Source organism: Apus apus, chromosome 5 (genome assembly GCF_020740795.1).
Source record: "Apus apus isolate bApuApu2 chromosome 5, bApuApu2.pri.cur, whole genome shotgun sequence".
NCBI classification, from domain to species: domain Eukaryota; kingdom Metazoa; phylum Chordata; class Aves; order Apodiformes; family Apodidae; genus Apus; species Apus apus.
Window position 1 is genome coordinate 2,561,147 of NC_067286.1, and position 22,895 is coordinate 2,584,041.

At 39.7% G+C, this 22,895-nt stretch overlaps 2 protein-coding genes across 5 annotated transcripts in view; both read left to right on the forward strand.

The window, feature by feature from the left end:
- Nucleotides 1-22,895, forward strand: part of SHANK2 (SH3 and multiple ankyrin repeat domains 2) — a 300,961-nt gene that overhangs the window by 254,867 nt on the left and 23,199 nt on the right. For 3 of the 4 annotated variants that reach the window (XM_051622537.1, XM_051622538.1, XM_051622536.1), the window contains 4 exons: nt 4,064-4,199; nt 6,561-6,641; nt 7,003-7,011; nt 9,768-9,788. In XM_051622537.1, coding sequence (XP_051478497.1) covers nt 4,064-4,199; nt 6,561-6,641; nt 7,003-7,011; nt 9,768-9,788 — 247 coding nt within the window. The remainder of the gene's footprint in view (nt 1-4,063; nt 4,200-6,560; nt 6,642-7,002; nt 7,012-9,767; nt 9,789-22,895) is intronic. The other variant, XM_051622535.1, reaches the window with a different exon arrangement.
- On the forward strand, nt 16,604-22,113 carry LOC127386060 (uncharacterized). The gene is made up of 2 exons (XM_051622539.1): nt 16,604-16,724; nt 20,961-22,113. Exons 1-2 carry the CDS (start codon nt 16,646-16,648, stop codon nt 21,818-21,820), a joined length of 939 nt encoding a protein of 312 aa, XP_051478499.1. The 5' UTR covers nt 16,604-16,645; the 3' UTR covers nt 21,821-22,113.

Genomic DNA, 22,895 nt, shown 5'->3' on the forward strand with positions numbered 1-22,895 from the left:
CATTGCCTACCAGTTCCCATCCTTTTCTAAACTCCTCCCATTTCAGAAGCTTCCAGCATTCTCAGTCCTGTGTGCTTGTCTCTGGTGTTATCAGGATGATAAGGCTGCCTGAACCAGGAACATCTTCTTTGTAAAGGTCAAGTGAAATGTATTGATGTCATGGGTGTTCATCTCTCATCTTTTGTAGGAGGACTCTTTCCTGTGGGGAATATTTCACACAGACAAAAAAAAATGATTACTTGATTGATATTCTGCTCTTGGAGACCACGTTATTATTTATTCTTGAATAAAGTTTCATTATTTTTATTGGGTCTTATAGGGTTCAGATGTTGCTATATATAAATACTCAGTGAGATGAAGTCAAGAGTTCTGGACCTGGATATTAACAACAGTGAGATTTATGACTGTCAGTTGTCTTTGTCACTGGTTTGCTCCATTATTATTTTTTTAATCTTCTTTTGAGACAATGGCCATGTTGGAAGGCTTTATCACTATTGTTCAAAGCTCTTTGTGCAAGAGGAACATTGGTTTTGGTCACAGTCCCTGGTGTGGAGCTTGAAGCAGGTGCAAATCCCAGCTGTGGGGCACGCTGAATGCAAGCCCCAAAGTGTTCTCAGTTCTCTGAGAGGGTGTTGGAGCGAGCAGCAACGTGTCTGCTGTGGTCACCGTGGTGGGGGGTGGAGAGGAGACACAATGCACTGCTTTTAGTCTTGGAGAACTGAACATTTCATGCTCAAGGATGTTGCGTTGCTGTAGGAAGCTGTGAAATGACAACTCTGTGAACATTGTCTTAGATGTATCCTGGATTAACCAGGTGTGTACCTCTAATTATAGCTGCAATCCACCTGTATCTCCTCTAAGTTCTGACCAAGGCATGAGTGTTGCTTTGCTTGATTTCTTTCATGGTAGCTCCCTTCAGCTGTGAGCTAACTAGTCATGGTGCAGTTGCTGGAGCAAAGGCTGGGTAGCACTGTCTCTTACCTGCTGTCCTTGACTCTGTTCAGTGTCATTTGGTCCTTTTCATGCGTGGTTCACACAGGGTTATGTCACATGAGGTACATAAAAAATGGTAGTATACACCATGTGGCTGAGAATTCTTTAAGACATTGAAATATAATGCATGGCACACTACTAGCAAATTATTTTATCTGAAAAAAAAAAATGGTCTACTGTGATTTTTTTTCTCATTTCTGCCTCCAGCTTGCTCTTAAATAATAATTTTTCTGTCTTGTAATATTATCCTGCTCTAAAAAACCTGTGTTTGTTGATTATGCAAGATGGAAAAAGCCCTGAGACATACAGTTGAAAAGTCTTGATGTTCACAGAAGTGTTCATCCTTTTAAACACTTTAAGAATGTTTCATGCATACCTGAAAAATAAGTTCAGCCTGAGATAGCTCAGGCTTCCAGTTTAGGCTATTTTTTTTAAGGCACTTGGTCTAGGAAGTCATATTATTTCATAATTTTTTCCTCAACAAGAGCTCAAAGTAACTTCCATCCCACTGCCAGGTTTTAACCAATAAAGTCTAAATTTCAATAATATAAAGCTTTGAGGCTTTTCCTGAGAGCTGGAAATGGATAGAGGGGATTTATTGAAATTTTTGGCTATCCCAAAGGACAGTATTCCTTGCATTTAACTTGCTGGGTGGTCAGCTGCCATTGATGTAGCATGAAACCAGTCACAGCACATACCTGTTTCTATAATCTGTTTTCACCTATTGATGAAGGACATGGGAAAGAAAGTTCTGTGCAGGAAAGTTTTGGGGAAGAGTCAAAGGATAAAAAGGAACTTCAAGTTTTGCAGTGAAAGGTTGTAGAAAATATGCTGAAAGATGGGGTTGAAGAAGAGAAAAAGACACAAATTTGTGCCTGCAGACCAACTTTGCTAGTTTGATAGTTTGTGGAACAAGCTTCTTTTGTTACCAAGTCTTTCTATAAACTGTCTGACTTAAATAGTATTCAGATTTCCTATCAATATTTTAATTTTTGCAATAGAAATCTTTTTGGTACCATCTTTTGTAACTGTGCCTTTCAAGCACAGCTTCTGTAAACAGTCATGTACAGGTTCTGTTTCTGAGACAGCTTTTAAAAATGTGGCATATGTATTTCCTCTTGCTCTAAATGTGAAATATCATTGCACAGAGTGATGTGAACAGATGGCATGCTGCAAAAGCTGTTTATCATTGTACACATTTATCACTTTACACTAGTGAAGTGTTACATGTGTTTGATTAATATTAACTTCTGATTTATTTGGAGGTCTCTCTTTTTTGACATTAGAGACTATGTTGTAAACCATAGTGGCTTCCAACCTTTAAATTCAATTCCAGTAAAGACAGAGTAGATGCATTCTGTATTTTTTCATTGCAGGAACATTTTCACTGTGGAAAAGAATTACCTGGTGGAGGTTTTAATACTGAGAGGAATTCAGAAGTAAATGGATAACTTTTCTAAGATTCTTTAGGCAGATTAAATTTAAATGTCATTGGTCCAGCTACATAAATACCATAGCTTGGAATTAAATACCAGATGCTAAGAAGCATCTGGTATTTAAAATAAAACAAGGTAATGTAAAATAAAACAAGCCAGCAGCAGTCCTATTCAAATTGATATTCTTTTATATCCTCCGCCTACAGAATGAGAGAACTTCATATCTGCCTGCTCAACAGGTCTGGATGTTCAGCATGTGTTAAACCTACGTCGCTGTATATGAAATTAAAAAAGTGTCTCAAAAAGCATCTCAAGCTTATAGATATAGCACACAGACCACACTTTGAGGCTTCTGACTGCAGCATTGTATTATAAACATGCTTTACCAAGATGTTATTTCATCATAATGCATTTTGTCATTTGGTACTGTGGATGGAGAAATTATTTCAAGTTGGAGTGGATCTGGTTGTGCTGCTTGTTCTGCTAAGTGGCAATAATATTTAATGAGAGATTTTGCCCTAAACTGTAAATTTGCTAGAGTGTGAGATGCCCAGCCTGTCAGAATAAATAGAGGAGGCTAAAACCACTTACTTTGTAAATGACTGTTCATTTTGGAAGTCACTGAGTGATCTCAGTGAAATATAACTGAGTCTGCTGAATTTTGGATAGAGATCAAGTTCCCAGCATGTATCCTGGCAGCATCTCTTCTCCACTGATTCCATTCCTCAGTATCTTTTCTGTTCAAGTAGCACATGCAGCACTTCAGTCTTCTATGCTGCTATCATTCAGATTTCAAAGAACTTTAAATGACTTCTTACAGATTGAATGATAGAGTTATCCCTGCTTGTTTACAGTTTTTATTCCTACACTTTCTTCTATGTCTATTAATTAATATTATGGAAAGGTGTGTACAATAAAAATGATTATGTAGCACTAGGAATTGCCCAGAGAATACATTTTAATGTTGCAGTGCAGTTGAAAGTCTAATTGGCCAGGCCATAATAGGTGATCAGGGCTTCATATAGTTAACTCCTCCTTTCCCATGATGAACTCCTTTGGAATGCTGAGGCGTCATTGCTTTTGATTCCAGGACATCAGACAGGGCTCTGGGAAATGAGGAGGCTGCATATAATAAAATAATATCTCTTGAACATCAGAATTTAATTCAGGAGATAAAATCTTTGTTCCTGGATGATCTGAAAAGCTTCTTCAAATCTCACTGGTTATGTTAGAGAGCATAAAATGCATATCCAGGTTTGTGGATAATGCAGCCGTGAGAAACTAGTATCCCTTAGGAAAATATTTTTAGTCTCTGAATTGTGGAGTTGTAGCACACTAATTGTTGGAAACAAAACATCCAAAGGGAAGAGTTAGTTGAAAAAATTAACTTTTTTTTTTTTGTTAAAGTGGTAATTATGAGGAAATTAGTTGCATATTTCATGAAGACCTAGCTTTGTTTTCCTGGGACTGTGTCAGCTGTGTCAGCTATAGGCTGTTTGCTAAATATGTATTTTTATTAAAAGCCAGTAATTAAAAATTCTATATCTTCCTGTTCTTTCCACCTTCTGTTTTTAAAACTGAAATAACATGTTCTCTGCATTTTGAGCTAAAAGACTGTTGTTCTTTCTTTGCAGGTTAATAATGAGAATGTAGTGAAAGTTGGCCACAGGCAGGTGGTGAACATGATTCGACAAGGGGGCAATCACCTAGTTCTTAAAGTTGTCACAGTAACCAGGAATCTTGATCCAGACGACACAGCTAGAAAGAAAGGTACATTTTTCTCTTTTTCTAATGGAGTCCTACTGGATTTGCTCCCCAGAGGACAGAGTATGGACCCAAAATTACTGTTTTAAAAATTCTGATTTATAGTTTTCACATTTCAAATTTGAAATACTCTTCTCTTATTTAATATAGAATAATTTAATTTTGTTGACTTACGCATTCATATGTGATAAAGAGGGTAATATTCTCTCATCATGCTTGCCATGAAATTTCAGCTTTATGGAACTTTATACGTTTATATGCTTGAAGATCTTGTAGTAAAATTTCTTGCAGCAGAGAGAAAAAGCACAAAGAGCAGATTGTCTTTTATTAATTAATTCCAAGTGCACTTGAGGTTAGTTTGACTCCTTTTAAAATCAATGAAAACTTACAGTTTTGCAAAACATATTTTATAAAGGACCTCTGCAAGAATAAGAAGAGTAAGCAATATGTTTAGACTGAAGTTCTGTTAGAAAAAAAAAAAACAACACAACAAAAAAACCAAACCAAAACAACAAGAAAACCACCAAACATTTTAATGGGAAAATTTCTCTAGATTAATTCAAAGTAGAGAGGTTTCCAGCCAAGGAAAATCCCTCCTCCTCCTGTGAGTAGAAAACAAATACAGCTTTTTTTTTCTGCCACACAGCTACTCCTTGAGAGGTTAGTACAGCATCTTGTGCCACAAAGACTTGGGAAAAGCATTGTCTGGGAACAAAGAGGACAATTTTTTTCCAGCTTAGGTGTTGGGTTTTCCAAATGTTAATTTATATTGACATTATGGATTAAGCTATGTTGTAAGATGAGGCTACTCCCTTAAGAATGTCAACGTGTTTCCCACCCACCTACCCAAAAATATCCACCTTCATACAAAAAAAAAAAAAAGAAAAAAGACAAAGGAAAAAAAAGAATGTTTGGGGGAAGACAAGCCAATGTTGAAGTAAATAACGTCCAAACATGATCCTGCATTGTTTTTAGCTTGGTAGAATTACTATTCACACTTTTTTAAACAAACTTTTCACCTCTGCCTTTTGGGATGTGTCCTATTGGCCTTCAATAAAAGTGCTGTTGTACCCAACCCAAAGGGAAGCTGCTTCCAGAAAAACAAACCCAGTTGTTTGTCATCTTTGCAGAGCCTTCTACTAATGATGTATCATTTGCCAAAACTAGTCCCTTCTAAATCTTGTCCCTTTTTGATGCAAGTTGGTAGCCATTTGTGCAACCTGGCAATTGCTGTTGTACTTTGGGAATTGTGTGGAAGGATTTTCTTGTCATCAGTCTCCTCTGTGGTGAGGCCAGTGTCAGATACCCAGCCCTGTTCAATGAGCCGGGTTTTGTGCCATTTCCCTCACAGATTTGTTGTCCCTTCTCTTGTTGGGCAAGGGCAGACCTCAGGCTGAAGTTTCTATGTGCAGTACCGATGCAGCCTCATTTCTGTCACTGACCCTGAGCTTTATTTTGTCTTTCTTGTGACACACTGTCATTCAAGCCTCAGTAAGAAGGTGATGGAGCTTGGCAGGGAATGGATGACACTGACATAGTGGATATATATGACAGGGGAAGAAGGTTGTCTGCTTCTTTCCTCCATCACTCATTCTCACCCTCAAACTGCTTTGCCACCTTTTGTCAAAATGGTGTAGCCTGGTCTGTAGAATTGACCAAAACACTGAAGAATCCTTAAATTTTCCTGGTGTCCCAGAGCCATTTCTGCTTACTGGAAATCTCCAACTTTCCTACCAACATTGGCATAATCTTCTCTGATGTTACACTCCTTTCTGACTCACAGAAACATCGGTTATCAGGGTATTAAAACACATGATGGATTTTAGCTTCTGTGCTGGATGATTGCTTTGATACTTTCAGCTTTATTTATTCTGAGAATCACCTGCTTTCCCTAGTCTCACTGTAGCTCTTGAGAAAATTTTAAATCCTCTTTCTTGTATTTCTCACATGTAACAGTTTCTTCAAAGATGAAATTATTCTGGCAGAGATTGCCATGTCTCTAGGAGGTTTTTTAGCTCTGTACATTTCTTAGAAGGAGGGACACAACTGCTGTGAGGCACTTTCTCTAGAAAGCTTTTTTCCTACTGAAAACCAGAAGCACACAGTTATTTAGCTTTAAATGTTTCTATGTATCCTGTTACATAAAAGCTTGCTGATGTGTCAAGCAACCTACGCTAGAAGTAGAAAGGGTACAGAAATTCAGTGCGTGAAAAGCATCCCAGGGTTTTTTCCTCCGCATGTATGTATTAATATTACCTCATTTAATGTAGCATATTCTTTTAAATAAATGTTAAGTTGTGAGTGTGAATACAGTGTTTGGGAGATGTGTCTTTGCTTACACTGTGTCTCCTTCTGTTTAATGCAAAGCCCCACCACCTCCTAAGCGAGCTCCAACCACTGCACTGACCTTGCGGTCTAAGTCAATGACCTCAGAGCTTGAAGAGCTTGGTAAGAAAGTGTTTTTTGGCAAGCATGCTGGCATAATAGTAGTGTAAAACTATGTGTGTATATATGTATAGATGTTGATTTGACTAAAAGGAACTGCACTGGGTACAGTATAGAGAACAGAAAAGGTTTTAAGAATGCTGCATCTTTGGGGAGTTCAACTATGCATGATTTGCATGAATGATTTTTTATTTAAACTTGTGCCTTATTGCTACGCAAGAGAATGTTGATACATTTTATGCATCATCAAAGTCTGGCACATCTACTGAAAAGTAATGCCATATCATAAATTGTTAGCTTTGCTTTTGAAATTTTCGGTTCATCTAATATTGTTTTATTTTAAATTTCTGTGGCCTCTCATTAGTGGATAAAGGTAAGCTGCCAGAAGCTGTTGTTAAAAAGCTGACAGTGTTAAAGCAGCTTCAACTTCAACTTGTTTTCATTAGACTCTGATCTGAAAAAGTGCATATTGTGATATCACCTTGACTTCTGTGCATGATATAAACTTAATTCCTCTCACTATTGGTAATAAAAAGTATTGAGCATTCAGTCTTTTATTTGCTAGTTTTAAGAAATGAGATTGTAGATTCTTTTGCTTGATCATCCACCTTCTAGATATGCATAATTCTTCAGGGATTTTGATTTATTTTACAGAAGTGAGGAAGGTAACAGTTCTTTTCTTCCTGGTTTTAATTTGTTAGGTCATTAGAAAGTAGAATTTCTGCAGCTAGACCAGTAAATATATACAATGAGAGAAGCCCAGTGCATATTTATATAAGATTATTGCAGTAGAACAGTGTGTTTAGCAAGTGGTTATTGTGTATAAAACCAAACCACATCCCTCGTTGCAGACTAATAGAGTCTATCATAGAATAAAACCATTATTCAATGTAATCCTACATTGGTTTAAAGACTTACATTTTATAATCAAATTATTTTTTTTCCTGGCATGAACTCATACAAAGGCCAGCTGGAAGGGATCAAAGCCTTGTGGCCACTGTTTGTTTTTTTTTTCCCTGAAAGTCAATGTTTTCTGGGGCAGATGGACCCTATCCATCCTTTAGTGAGTGAAGTCTCATAGCTTCAGTGGGAGTTCTGCCCAGCAAAGGGGTGCTGAAGGGATCACTGTCTTCTCAATGGTATAAAGACCAAATGAAGACCAAAATGAAACACTTTGAGTATTTAGCTCTAACTGATCTCAGAAAATCTGATTGTTGCTTGCCAGGAAGGTTAGGAGCCTGACTAGAGGATTCAACAGTTTGTGGATGCTCCATGATTTTTCTTCCAGTATCAAAATGTAAAATATTATTTCTGGAGCCACTTTTTGGTTTGGGGTGTTTTTATTTCTTTTCCTTTTGTGGAGCACTAAGAGACTGTAAAACTTGACTGTCTTACTAACCAACCTTCCCAAGGGAAGAGAAATACTTGGGCACCATTTTTCCCCTTCATTATCCCCTTCTGCAAATCACTTTCAAACTGAGGGTAGTCTTCTATTTCTCTTACTTTTCAGTCTTACATAGCAGATATTGTTCTTAAAGCAGAAAGCAGCAGCACTCTCTTCTAGGGAGAAATAGGTTATTAATAGTAAATTCACCTCTGCAATGAAGACCATCATATTTTAGCTTTGTCAGCCCCCTATTTGGGCTGTAGTACTTGATCTGCTCTCATCGGGTGGCAGAAGCTATTGCAGATATTATGACTAGCAGTCATGGGACATACTTGAATCTTTAAGCACATTTCCCTTCCATATCTTTATCCAGATGGGGTACATGTTACAGTGGCTTTACTATCCTGAAGAATAGTCCTTAAGCACATTCCAGAAGTATATGTCCCCTAGTAAAGCTGTAGTAGTAGTACTAGAGCACGGCAGAAACTTGTCTTCTTCCTAAACAAGACTGTAAATACCAATTCCCTGATGCTCTGAGCATTTGCCACCCTAGCAAACAATCTGACTACTGTTATAAATAACATCTGTGGTCTACCTAGTTGAAAATTTGTCCTGTAAAAGGGCTGTTACCACAAGGAACAAGAATTCTTAAATTGCACAACGACCGAGCAAGCTTCCGAAAGAAAATGTTCTCACTATCATCAGTTAGAAGTTGTCTTCTGGCATAAAACACAGATTGTATGTTTGTATTTATATCTAATTTATATATCTGTGTATGTGTATATATTGGACATCTGTATGAACTATGAGAACACCCACATTTTTATATCCATTAAACTCTAATGAATAAGCATTTGTTTCATAACATATACGTGCAGACTAAAGAGGAAGTAGCTGCAGATGAACACTGTGGATGTTCTCATCAATATCTATGTGTAATTTTTCTCTGAACTGAAGAAGCTCATGGTCTCAATAATGTCTCGTGGCAAAGAGTTCCACAGGCTAATTATGTGCTGTGTACAAATGTTATTTCCTTTTTATTGGTTTTAAATGTGATGCCTTTAATTTTATTGAATGTCCCTTGTTACATAATGGAAGAAAAAGATAAATAGAAATTTCCCCTTTTTTCCCCTTACAGTATATATATATTTTTTAATTTTTTTTACTAATTTCTCCTAGCTAGGATAAACAACATCATTTTTTTAAAGAAAATCATACATCTTGCAGTCTTTACAGTCACTTCCTTGGCCTGGCTCTGAACCCTCCTTACGGTTTTTATTGACATATTTTTAGCAACTCTGTTCTCTATGACCCTGAGCAGACCATCTCAGTTGTTCTCCTTCAAATGAGTAACAGCAGATAACGTGTGCTATTGATTCCTTCCCACTTCATTCTGCAAAGATGGGAAAATGCCCTGTTATCATAGTTTGAAAGCCCTCATATCAGTAAGCTTCCCCAATTACTGCTTTTTATTTTTTAAAATAGGGACAAAAAACATGTACCTGTATCCCTAATATCTGCAGGGGAGCAATTTCTTATAGTTAAGGTATAAGCCCTGATAAACTGTGCTTTTGCCAAGCTGTTTATCTGCTGTGGTTTGATAGATCCATGCCTAGTAGAAGGGAGAGACTTTCTTCTTAGATAGAAGGAAAATGTTTATGCTCAAAATGACAGACAAGGATTTAGCATATAAAAACTACCTTCAGAATTGATTCACAGTTCATTCCCTTTTTATTTCCAAGCTTCAGTACGGAAGAAGAAGGGTAAGGGGAAGCATTTTGTCTCTTGTTTAACCTGTTTCTCACCTTTCCATAGTGAAGGATAATAACATAATGTAAATGTTGGCATATGGTCCAGTTTATTTTATGGTGTCAAATGTACATTAATTATTGTATATGTTAGTTATTTAGTTAATAAATTGCAAACACACTAAGAACTCAGACAGAAGGCTACATTTGAAAATATTCCCCACATTTCTTCCTTTTGTCTCCTTTCCTTCATCTTGCCTTTTTTTCCTTCTTTGTATCCAACTCTTTTCCAAACCCTTCCATATCATCTCCTCACAGTTACTGTGCTAACTGGCAGCCACAGAGAAACATGTGGCCAAGAACATACCCTCAGTGTAGTCCTCCGTTAGTGGTTTCCTTGTCTTTTTAGTGGCCAAATGTTCCTCCCATGACCGCACTGTCTCTGTCTCAGGAGGTAGGGATCTTGCACACAACACTTGAACTTTTAACCTGGAGAAATGCTGCTCTGCACAATTTTAAGTTTTCAATATAACATCTTCCACGCTGTCCCATATGCATGGAGTGCCCTCCCTGAACTGATGCATAAGGCCCCATCCTTCTCCTTGAAATCTCTCTGAAAGACCCATTTCCCCTGCGATCTCTACTAAGCAAAGATCTAAGTAATGATGGGCAGGCAGAGGGGTAGGTAGAAACAATGGTGCTATTCTAGTAGTTTTTACAAATGTAATTGCATATACATGTATGCAAAGTTTGTTTGTGTTTAGCTGTATTTTTCCATCCTCCTGTGTGTCATTTTGCTCTCTTAGATTGTAAGCTCTCCTGAGCAGGGACTGTCATTTACACCTTCTCATGGTGTCTAGCCCAAGGAAGAGCCTTAAACCTCCCTGAGCCCCTGGGTGATAGCTGGTAGATCAGGCCACATCCTGCTCTTCAACAAAGGGCAGTGTCACAGAGAGGAAAGCTAGGCACTGTCTTCTCACAACAGGGAAGCTTTTAATTATTAACGTTAAACGGGACAAAACCAGGTTATTTTCCACTCTTCAATTTTATGCTCTTTCCTGACCTCCTTTCAGGTCGCTACCAGAAGTTCCAGCTGGTGATATTTTCCATTTTCCATTCAGAGACTATGACAACATAAACCCCATTGCTACTGGTATTTTTTCTGGAAAAATACATTTTGGCAGCATTTTTTTTTAAAAATCTTTATATTGTTATTGTAGATTTTTTTTTGGTCAACCGAAAATGCAGTTTTCTGGGATAGGTGAGGGAGGCTTTAAGGTGAAATAATGGCTTTTGTGGTTCTTTTTGACTGGTTCAGTTGGTTGTCTTTTGAGCTGGGGTCTGGTTCGCTGGGAGGACAGGAGAAGGGAAGGACAAGGGCTGTGCTGTTTGTATTCAGGATAGAAGATATGAATTTGTTTCTAAAGAGAGAGGCAGTAAAATCTTTAGGTTCCCAGCTGTATGGCATGGGCAGTATTATCATTTTACTGCAGTTACATAGCATGAATTACTAAAACACAAACTACTTCATCTGTGCCACTGACTTTCTGCTTACAGTAATTGCTTGGCTCTGAGAGAGCGTCCAACTTCAAATTGTATGTTTGGAGAGGGTGGGTTTTCAATAGTAAAACTACTTTCTGGATTTTGTGAGATGTTGGGGAGGGGGAAGACACCTTTTTTCTTTTGTGACTTGTAGGTTTTCAGGAATGGTTGAATGAGTAAGTTATGGCATGTACAACTAACAGTTCTAACAGCAGTTTTGGGGAGGCAGTACTTAAAATACAATTCTGGGTAATAGATATTTAGCCCATTTGTATTGAAGAGCAGCCAAAATATTCATGGAGCAAATTAAAATGAAGATGTTAAGTTACTCTAAAAATAAAGCATAAAATATATATATATATATATATATATATGAAACTTCCAATGCATTTTGGGGTCATAATTTTAACCATCACTACAGAAAACAGGTATCATTAGAGTTTAAAAATTAGTATTTTAAAATAACAAATTTAACCCTATTAATTGAAAGTTTATATTGCTCATGAAAACTTGTTTTTAAAGGGTTTTTCCTTCAGTTTTTGTTTCAACTTGTTGATTGGTAACGTCTTGTAGGTAGAGAATTTTAAAGTGATATTATGATACTTAAGGAACACATCCATATACTAAGATCTGTAAATGTCTAGATATATGATGTAAAAGTTTCATGCCCCTGAGCGTTTTTTACTGCCAGGAAATGGGTTTGATTTAGTGAGTAATTTGGGATTTTCAGTGAAAGCTGAAGTGGACAGTGTTTAATTTTTAAAAGCTTATATTAAAGTCCTCTAAGAGAAAAATTAAGAATAGAGCAGGCTAGATTTTCATAGTGAAATGCAAATGACAAGGTAAATAATTCCTCTGCATTAATAAATACAACTTTGACAGTGTCACACAAGTTTCAGTTGTGAGCTGGGGGAGAGGTTTGTTTGTTCTTAGACTTGATAATGGTGATCAATATAAAATAATCCCTCAATATAAGTTGATACTGATCTTTGGGTTTTGATGTGGGCTGGAGCACTGAATACAACTGCAGGATTTTCCTCCTTTGAGCAGTTTAGAAGCTAGAACCACCTTTCAGACTCAGAATAACTGTGGTATCATTGATACAGACTGTTGTTACCTGGCATCAAGTCTTAGCAGCATTTGAATGGAAAAAATATCAGTTGATGGCATTCAAAAGCAATATTACTAGCTCTGTCTGCAATAAGCGTTCACACTTCATCCCATTCCTGTTGTCCATTGTTTCAAAGGTGGCACATTCTAATGGCATCTGAAACAATGAAATTGCAGAGCAAATACATATCAGTGAATGCCAACCAGCAGAATAGCTGCCAGTGTTGTGTTATGTTTGAAGAAACCACTCACAAAGGCCTCTGGGTTCCAAAATAATTTTTTTATTTCACTGTGGTGGAGTTGATGATGGAGATTTGTCTGCAGGAAACAATGGAAATACCATCAGAACAACCTTTCCAGCACTCACAACATCAACTCCTTTGATAGTTTCCAGCATCTGCAGTGCTTCTATATAGGAAGAAGGTTTTCTGATCTTCACCTGACACCGTATGTTAGAAGAGGAGAGCCAAAAGCATCAGGCTTGATGAAGAATTCTGGAAGGGTATCCTTGTAAGTAATTGATTTGCTTTACATATTTGCAATTTTAATGCAATGACAATATTAGAATAAGATCAAGGTTGTCATCGGGTTGTCATTTTTCACAAGTGTAAAGCGGTGACTCGGGGTGGAATTTATGAAGTAAATGCGTGAAAAAAAAAGGGGGCCCCATCTTTTTGTTGATGCAGCAAGGTTACAGGTGTTAGCACTTGCAGTGCAACTCGTGGGGAGGCCACAGCAGCGTAAGAAGATGTAGGATTAGCATCTTAGCTGTGGCATATGTGTTTTTAAAGCACTTTGTAAGAGATCAGCATTGGAAGTTGGCATGTTCCAAGGAGAACAATGCTAACCCTATGCTTTCCACTGACAAAAGCCTGACATCTTGCTGGCAATGTGCTGATTAGCAATTTTTGGCACAGAATCTTAAATTAACAAGTAACTCTCAATACTGAACACTTCTTCAAACCAGGGTTTATGTTGCTCAAGGTGGGCAGCTTTAAGGAACATTTTGAAAACACTGGAAGTCCTGAGCAGAGGTCAGTTGAATCTCTGTATGGATGTTCTTATTTACACTAGAATTATTTTGGATTTATCTTCTTACCATTGAGTATGTAGAGGCCTTTTATGATACCTGTTTTTCTTTACTGCAGGACAGTAATTGAAAAGGTTTTCAAAACCTTTCTGCATCAGCCAAACAGGACAATGGTATAAAAGAAGTTGGAAAAGGAATTGTAAGTGTTAAAGGAAACGTGGGGTTTGTAGCATTCAGAAACAGTGGAATTAAATACATTGACACATGTGAGTGTCTCTTCCTAAACTCAGATATCATTAATTGAATATCTAACCCCATACTCAAAATCATGAGTGCTTGAGGAACTGTAAAAATTGCATGTGTTGCCCATCGTGGCACAGTTAGGGCAGTGGAAAGCTTTTTCAACACTTTTAATGTGTTCTCTCTCTTTTTCAGGAGCCAGGGAGATGATGGACTTATCTCCCTCATCTCAAAACTCCCTTTGCTGCTATTTCTCTCTCTTCTTTTTTTTTTTCCTTCAAATGTTCACATACCCTTGTTAACTAATTTCATAATATAATTGCAAATAAATGCTTCTAGAGAATTCATCATAGTTTGTTTGGTTTTTCCCCTCGGTGTGGAAGCATGAGAGTAAGTGTAAGAGCAGAGAAGGCTGCAAGTGTCTTAGGTCCTCCACCTTTCCTTTTGGTTTCTTTTTGTTGATTGTCTTTCTTTTGTGACTAGGCCAAATTTTCAAATGCTGTCTCTTAAACAGAACATCCAATTGCCATTAAAATTCTACCTGGCTTGCAGGGTAGGAGTGGGTATTGACTATATTCTCTGCTTTGTTTTTGTTCTTAAACAGAAACCACTGTTAGACAATGACCATTCCTCTTTCAAGGTAGGCTGAATTATAAGGCTTCAGGATTGCAGGTGCATTTTAAATGCCTGTATGATTATTTCATTAATTGAGCATACTGTTAAAGAGCTGGTACTTGAAAATTGTGTCTCTAGAAAGAATTTGGACATATCAGTTTTCTGCCTTCTTTAAAATTGCTTTTGACCATGTGTTTGTAATATGTAAATGTGACTTGTATGTACTAATACAAAGATATTTTTAGCCCTAGGAACACAAGACTTTCTTTCAAGAAAGTTTTGATAGTTCTTTATTGTGAATACCTACAAATCATTTTCATAAGTCATGCAATGATATTTATAGATACTCAATGTTAAATAATCCATTTTAGTCACTAAACAGGTTTTGTGTTTTACTGATCTGTTTTACATCATTTTTCCTTTTTTAGATGTTAGTGTACTTTGTAGAGTTTACAGTATCCCAGAGAACGTACAAGAGTTTTAACTCAATTTTCATAGGAGGGAAGTGTTTTAAATGGCTTGTGGTTTTGACTGTATTGCAAAGCACTTCTGTTATTTCCCCTTTATGCTAACTGCTAAAGTAATATTTTCTGCCTGTTGTTTGCAGTGTGGTACAGATGTGATTTTTGGCATCATGATTTAAGCACAATCCTGCAAATTGCTGACTTGGGGTGGGGCTGGAAGAGGTAAATTCCAGATTACAATGTGCTTGTGGTGGCAGATTTATGAGGATTAGCCTAATTATCTAAATGAAAACTCAAATAATTCAATTTCTGTATATTTTTAAACTATACATTGACATAACTGTAGGCTGAACTTCTTGTTTCTTTCTTCTAAATATGATAATAAGTAACAAATTTGGATTTAAATCTTAATCTTTAATATTCTTACTCTGAAACAATGCTTTCACTGAGCTTATACTTTAAATTCTTAATAGTAGGTTGAAGGCCCATTTATGCTTTGCCTACTTTTGCCAATTTTTTATATTTCTATTCCTACTTAAGAAGCTAAAAAGGAAGACATTAGTTTTCAGTGAGCGTAGCTAATGTAACACAAATCCATTGTTAACCATCTGCAAATAGAAGTCACCCATTTTCCCCAGAAGCCCTGGAGATCTATTCATCAAGCACTATTTCTTCTGTGCCATGCAACATTATCATATGAACTTCCAGAGGCCGATCAAGCTTTCTTTGGAAATCAGTAGGTTCTCATCTTTCTGCTACCACCCCATTAGTACTGGAAAGCTGTTCTAGAATTTTGTTCATCTGCTTCTTTGAAAACCTGCTCTAGATTCCCAGATGTTTTCTGATTGCCCAAATTGTCCTTTACATAGTTCCCCCCCACCCAAGACATTCACCTTGGAGCTATTCTTTTACAAACAAAGCAAGGGAAGGTCCTTTGGATATATATGGGAAGTGACAAAATGTAAAAAGAATACTGTGTAAATCAGTGCACCTACTTGTTTTAGATGCTTGGTATTTTTCAGACATGCAGACTTACTGTTCTACACATAATCACTCCTGGTCTTTATCCTAAAAACAAGCTTCTCATAGTTAAAAAGAAAGGAAATGTTAAAAATTAATCGGTAAGATAAAAGCAACACCACAGCCATATTTTTGTGGAGTTCAAAGGAGTCTCTATGAATTTTTAACAAGCACACATAAAGACTACCCCGTTAGTTTTAGTTTTTGCAGATTATTGACAAGGAAACATATTATTGGCTAATGAAAGAAATTAAACTAAACTTGCCAACTCATATTGAGGGAAGGCAATGGAACAAAAGATGCGCATGTGCAGTACCTGACATTAAGGGCTATGTGCCTAGCCCTGTTGACACCAAGGAAGAATGAATGTCCCGTGTTCCCATCACCTTCCAAAAGGAAAAATGCATGTGCCAAGTATTTGACTGTGGTTGCCTGCAGATGCTAGAAAAGGTGGGTGATACTACAGCATCTAGGTGCAGTTGGCATTGTATGAAGTATTGCATAACTGGTGGCGCCTGGTACAGTTTCTGTCTGTATCTATCTTAGGTATTTACAAGGCATCTATCACCTTGGTACCTAAGCAGTTTGAAAAATGCACCCACCCCAGGAGGCATGATGCAGATACAGGCAGAGGCCCAGGTCCAGAGCAGCAGAGGCAGGTCCCAGCAAGCTCCCCAGCTGTGTTACCGCTGTTGTTGAGCTCCTGGCCCACTTGTGGCCAAGGAACATCTCCACCCACCTGTCAGCAGGAAGACGGTAACCCACCCCTCACGTCCAGCTCCACTGCTGGGGAATCTGGAAAGGAAAGATAATGGAAAAGGCAACGATCCAGTAGCAGAGGTGAAACAGAAATGGTGGGATTTCAAAAGGAGGGATTCTTAAAGAGCAGCACATCTCAGGGGAGGGATCAGCTGCCAGTCCAAGTGGCAGGTAAGGCACGACACAGGCATAAGTCTCAAATGTTCTTCAGTGAACAAAAGTTAAAGAAATACCTCTGATGTCTCTCAAGTTTGTCTATATCCAAAGCCCTGCTCTGTTCTTGGCCTCTGTCTCAGTCCTCTATCCCTACAGCTGCTGAACCAGCTGTTCAGTTCTCTGTGTATCTCAACCCAGTGATTGCTACCATCCTGAATGTGTCTATTAGCAAACTTAAAGGACTCTAGCTGGTAATGAATGTTGTGGTATAGCATGTACCCCAAAATGATGGACATATTCATCAGCCTAAAGGCTGGAATAATTCTGGCGGAACAGGATCGGGCAAACTACAGATCATCCCTGCAGGCACAAAAGATGGGAGCAGTTCTCCTGGGGCCACCAGGAGCTTCAGAAACCTGTGAGTCCCATGTGACTTTTGAAACTGACTGCACAGGTACTCACAGTGATCAAACACTTGAAGTGCAGTGGGTCACTGACTTCCAAATGTTTGCATTTCCTTTAGACCATGTGGGCATTTAAAGATCAAAATGGGAGTTATGCCGTGACAGAGCAAGGGACATGAGGTCAGGAACATGAAGCAAGTCACAAGTTTGGAGACTGCCAGTTTGTTGGCTGGTATCACTAAGTCTAAATATAAAAATATCTATAAAATGCTAAAGTGACCTATTTTGCCTGTAAGTCTTATATACCACTGAGCAAAATGCTGCATGCAGGAATGGTGTGTAAGGTGGAAACAACTAGAAAGCTCAGAGGATCTGACTTCTTTCCTTTGCTTTACACCTAAGGAAGCGACCTGGGCTTCTTTATACCCACTGTATTTAAAACTTGGTTGTAAAAAAGAGATGTTTTTTTAAATGCAATTCACAACCAAGTAAGCTGAACCATGTTGATACATAGTTTGGTCCATAGCCAATTCTGACTTGACAGTCTTAGTGCTCTCCTTTTTTTTCTTTTTTCTTAAGTCAGCCCTTTGCCAAGGAAATTAAGTCAAAGCACTTGGTTGAGGTAACTCTTTCAGCCAGCTTTAATCTTACTGTTGACAGCTGTTCATACAGCCAGCCTCTTCTCTGGCAAGTAAGGTCAGTTTCTGGCCAAGCCAAGATTTCCAGTGCCCCTACTATAACTGGCACATCTTTTTCCACAGCACCAACCTAGCCACTGGTATGATCATCTTACCAAGATCCAGTCTGAATTCAGGGCGACCTTTGGTCATCAAGGAATGGATTTCTAGGGCAGAGACTGGCACATTCCTTGAGGTGGTGTCAGCCACTGACCTCCAGGCAGTTTTCCCATGATTGCTCTATAGTGAACAGAAACTTGTGTATGGCCATGCCTGTAACACACCCTTGGCTTCTCCATGGCCCACGTCAGTGCTCCACAAAGCTTCCAGACACTGGAGTTACTAGAGTTGTTGAACACTTTGTTATGAATAATAGTAACAGTTATGAATATTCCTCCCTTTCATTGCTAGTCAAGAAACCTATCCTAAAACCTGTGAATGTATTCATTATTCATAAGTATTCGCCAACAGTTTCCACAACTGACTTTCTGCCCATGGGTTATCACACTGTTTGCTGGTACTCTTTGTCATTTGTGGAATTGGTCACCTATGCCAGATGCTGTTCTCTCAGCTCTGAAAGGCTGAAAATGCTGATTAGGTGGTAAATTTTCAAGGAGAATTAGGAACTTTGCAAAAACTTATGCTTTTTCAGAGAAACTTTTCTGTGCAAGCCTCTGGCAAAAGTGTGAACATGCACAAATAACAAAAGTGTTATGATCCCCCTGAAGCTGAACAAGCTAAACTCAGTGGTGCTATTTACGGAAATATTTATAAATTAATGTGGGGTTTGGAGGGTGTTTTTTTTTAATTTTGTTTTGCTTCTGGTTTTGACTTTTAATTTAGCTTGGTTCCATTGCTTGCCAGTTGCTAGGTGGGCTGTTTTAGAAAACTTGTCAGGAGAAGGGAGTTTTCGAATATGGGGAATTTTCTGATGACATGTCAAAAGAAATGCAGAGACATTTTGTATGACCAGTGGCTCTACCAGAGTGAATATACATGATGCCTTATCTTTCTCTGATTCCACAGAAGTTAATTGAAGTGTGTGTTTGCTATGCGTGGTAAAAATAGGTCCCCTGGTTTTTTGGTTTTTGTTGGGTTTTTTTTGTGTGTACTCAAATAGGAAAATGCTGAGAAATAAGTTCATGGTCCTACCTGGTAGTTGTTAAGTGAGATTTGTTAATGAAGGATTGCAGCTACAGCTGTATTAGGCAAAGGGGGAGAAGGAGGAGAAGAATTGCAAAGGAAGAGGCAGTTATTACAGTTAGGTTGATATGCAGTCCCTTTCAAACCTTCATGGAGTGGAAGAAACAATGATTGCATGACAGTTTGTCCCTAAAATTCATTTTCATAAGGAGCTCATGCCTTTTTACAAATACAGTCTCATCCTCACTTTCCATAAAACATGCAACTGGACAGTCCAGCCAAACACAGAGAGAATGTGAATACTTTGAATGTGAATACTTGAAAGTAGCGAATATGCTAAATGCACAAATAATATCCATTATTCTAGCATTTAAAAAATCATAATTATATTAAGCCACTCTGAATCCCTTTTACAGCAGTATAATGTTGGAGGCACTTAGGTGTAGAAATGATGAGTGCCACGTTAGGGTAGACAGGGGCTGATACAAAGGAAGAGGGATCCTTGGGTCTGTCAGAGGGAGCTTTCAGTTAAAACCTTATAAAATAAACAAACATATATATATATAATTCAAACAGAAACCCCTGATTCATAAACAGCCCCAGAAATATCATTTAACATGTCCTCAGCAACACCTTCCATTTGTAAGTTTACAGCTTCTATTGAGCTTACACCTCAATTTAGGGCTGAAGAGCAGCATACAAAGCATTTCAAAGAGCAGAAATTAATCCTTAAAGACTATAATTTTTCAAGATTGGGATGCCAGAGGGTAGGCATGACACTGAGCTGGCAGTCTGAGCCCTGTGAGCAGCATGGCCAGCCAGCAGCAGTCAGCCACTGCCAGTCAGGTCCCAGCCTTCCCCACAGCAGTGCTTCTCTCAAGTGTCCCTTGGCAGAGTCTCAGGGTTGCAGGCTCTTTGGGCCACCCTGCTGCAACGCATTAGCCAGACCACCCCAGATTAATTTCTGATGACCAAATTGTCTCCTCCCCAAAACCAAAGCAGACACTTTTTTTTTTTTTTTTTTTTTTTTTTAAATAATCTGAAACATGGAAAGGGCAAGAGTTACAGCCACTGACTCATGTCATCAACCATGGTGCTGGGCAGATCCCGCTCTACTCTGAGCCAGTGATCTCTGTGGGTGCAGAAAGCTTGGCCATTTCTAGCCTCTGGGAGTGCATTTTGCGTAGGGGAGGATTCAGAGTAAGCACACACGTGGAATCCTCCCCGTTAGCACCTCCAACGACGCCTCTTTGCACACTGAGCTGCCACAAGGAAGCACTTGCACCCTGACGTCCACCATGTGCCCTCAGGCAAGGGAAGAGGTAGCCAGGGGAGGGCAAAACTCAGTTTATTTTTCGGAAGACGATGAGATCCTGGCGAGCAATGCCCTCAGATAACGTGACCTACTGTTTTGGGGAAAAGAACAGGAGAAGCTGGCAGCTGTTGGGGAGGGAGGGCATTGCTCGCGGGATGCGAGGCGTGGATGGCCACCCTGGTGCTGCAGCAGCGACCTGGGAGGGAGCGACCTGGGGGTGGGGGTGACGTGAGACGTCGGACAAAAGCGAAGATAGCCAGCAGTGCCTCAGAACAACAAAGGGCTGCCCTCAGCCAGTGGTGGAGCACATCTGGCACCCCAGGAAGCTCAATTGGACACTTGGCCCTGAGCTCATCCCAGGGATTTCTGACTGACACCACTGCAGTGCATAGGTGAGCTTCTTGATAGGTTCACTGACATTTCCTGTCACAGTCACGATGAGGTGAATGGGTAGTTCCTGCCTTGGGATGCAGCATGGCTGTGTGTGTTCTGGGTACAGGACAGTGTGCATTTAAACCAAAAAGCTGTTAATAATGTCAACTGCCACATGCCCAATGCAGTCACTAAACTTTAGTCCGCCCTTCCGTTTGCCCAAACACATACACTCTGGCTTCCCAACTGGCTTCTTTCTATGTGTTGTCCAATGCATGTAGATACCTCCATCTGCCTGGCCTCAGATACAGTGGTTGTTGCTCCTCTATTTGATTGCCAGATGTCACTGGGGAACAAGATGGGGAGGTTCCTGGATCCTCGGGGCAAGCCGGTCGTCACCGAGGGAGCTCGCCGTCCACGCCGGCCGAAGAACAGGAATCTTCAGTGCCTGCCTCTGATGAAGACTCACCAGCCAGGACCACAGAGAGCTGGCAGTGGCCGTTGTCCTCGTCTGAAACTCACAGCAACGTTGGGGAGGATTTTGAGGGATTTCAAACGCCAGCCCGGACTCCGGAGTGTGCCATGGACATACAGTCTCCTGGGGATCAGTCACTCAGTAGGACTCCTCAGTTTGAAAGTGACTCTCCTGAGGAGGAGGGAAATGATGAAATGAATGAAGAGCACCGCGGTGTTGAGCCTGTCCCTAGGGATCGGGGTTGGAGAGGGCAGCCCCAGCTAACAGAGGGAGAGAAGCTGTTGATGGAAACCAACAGTAGGATTGTGCAGCTGCTGGAAAATATCAAGAGGGAGCATGCACAGTCCATGGGTCTCATGTCGCAGTCCATGGGCCGTATGGAGCTGCAGCTGGGCATTGTGGCTACCTCCACAAGAGCCATCCATAACTACCTGTCAGAGATTTTAGCTTTCCTCAAGCAGCCAAGGACGCAGGTCCTTGAAACGCGCATCTCCCAAAGAGCCACCCCTCATGTCGAGTTAACCTGTGCCTCGACATGGACCGGTGAGGACGCAGTGGCATCCTCCACTGTGTGCTTACCAGGGGCCGAAGGGACGAGCGACTCTCGAGAACCGCCGCAGGCCACGCTGCCTTGTCGCAGTGGCCGGCTGCAGAGAGCCATAACCGAGAGGGCCTCGCTGCCCATGCCTCCACGCCAGGCAAAAGGGGGAGGGAAGAAAAAATAACCACACCATAGGATTTTTAGGGTTTTTTTTAATGTGCCTGTCCTTTTAATTCTTAGCCATAAGGCCATCGGTGGCAGAATCCAACCATTTCCTACATTGGCTGACATTGTATTCTGGCTGACTAGATTAGTCTTAACATTTTGTAGTTTATATTTGCACTGTTAACGATGTGTGCTGCTGGTATTTGAAGAACATTTGCCTCTGTTCTTTCACTTTAACTTCATACGAGCATTTTTTTACTCTGTGCCAGGCATTCATTGCTTTTCTTACAAATACAAGTCATTTCTTGAGGCAGCTGTTTTTTGAGTTTTCTTTCTCCATTATCCTATCCCCTCTGAGCAAGCATTCTGGACTTGGTGGTAAGTATACAGGTCTTGGCAATACTCGCCTCCCAAACTGTGTTCGATCAGTCTTTGCCTGGTGTTTCTGGCATGCCAGCCTGAGGTGTTGGGGTTAGCCTGTACCGGATCATGATCATTCTTATCCTCTGTGGGTCTGACCAGCTCACTTTCTAAGACCCTCGGTGGAGCTAATCCACGTGTCTTGGCTATGTTGTACAGTAAGTAATGTTGCCAGGATCATACCTCATATTTATCTTTTGGGGCCTGTATAGTGATGTGCCACCAGATCTATCTAGGCACCTGGCTCTCATTTTCAAAGTTCCTTTTGTGATGGATCTGGTGGTTTGATGGGCAGCATTATAATTTTTCCTCTGAGAGAGTCTGAGGATTTGAAACAGGAGTCACTAAGCGATGTGTTCTATGGGGATAAGAGCCATCTCCTTGCAACAAACCAATTAGGAGGAGACTGTCCCCTGTAATTATCACAGATATTAATTATTTAAGAAAAAAAGAAAAGAAAAAAAAACAACAAAAAAAGCAACTTGCCTAGCAGCCAGACCTCTTGAGAATGTAAAAGTCCTGACATGCTGTTGGGTACTGTGCTACTCTGTCTGTGATAAAGAGCTTTTCATCAGAGACAACCTACACGTTGATAAAATGCAACTACTTTCTGTGCCTTTAGGCCATCTAATTTCCTGAGGGCTGGCACCCTGAGCAGAGCAGGGGTGCAATTG

Bases quoted from the DNA above. Each gene is read 5' to 3' on its own strand.
- LOC127386060 (XM_051622539.1), top strand. From the start codon at position 16,646: ATGGTGGGATTTCAAAAGGAGGGATTCTTAAAGAGCAGCACATCTCAG. The intron at 16,725-20,960 runs GTAAGGCACGAC...TTTGATTGCCAG, and splicing joins GCTGCCAGTCCAAGTGGCAG to ATGTCACTGGGGAACAAGAT.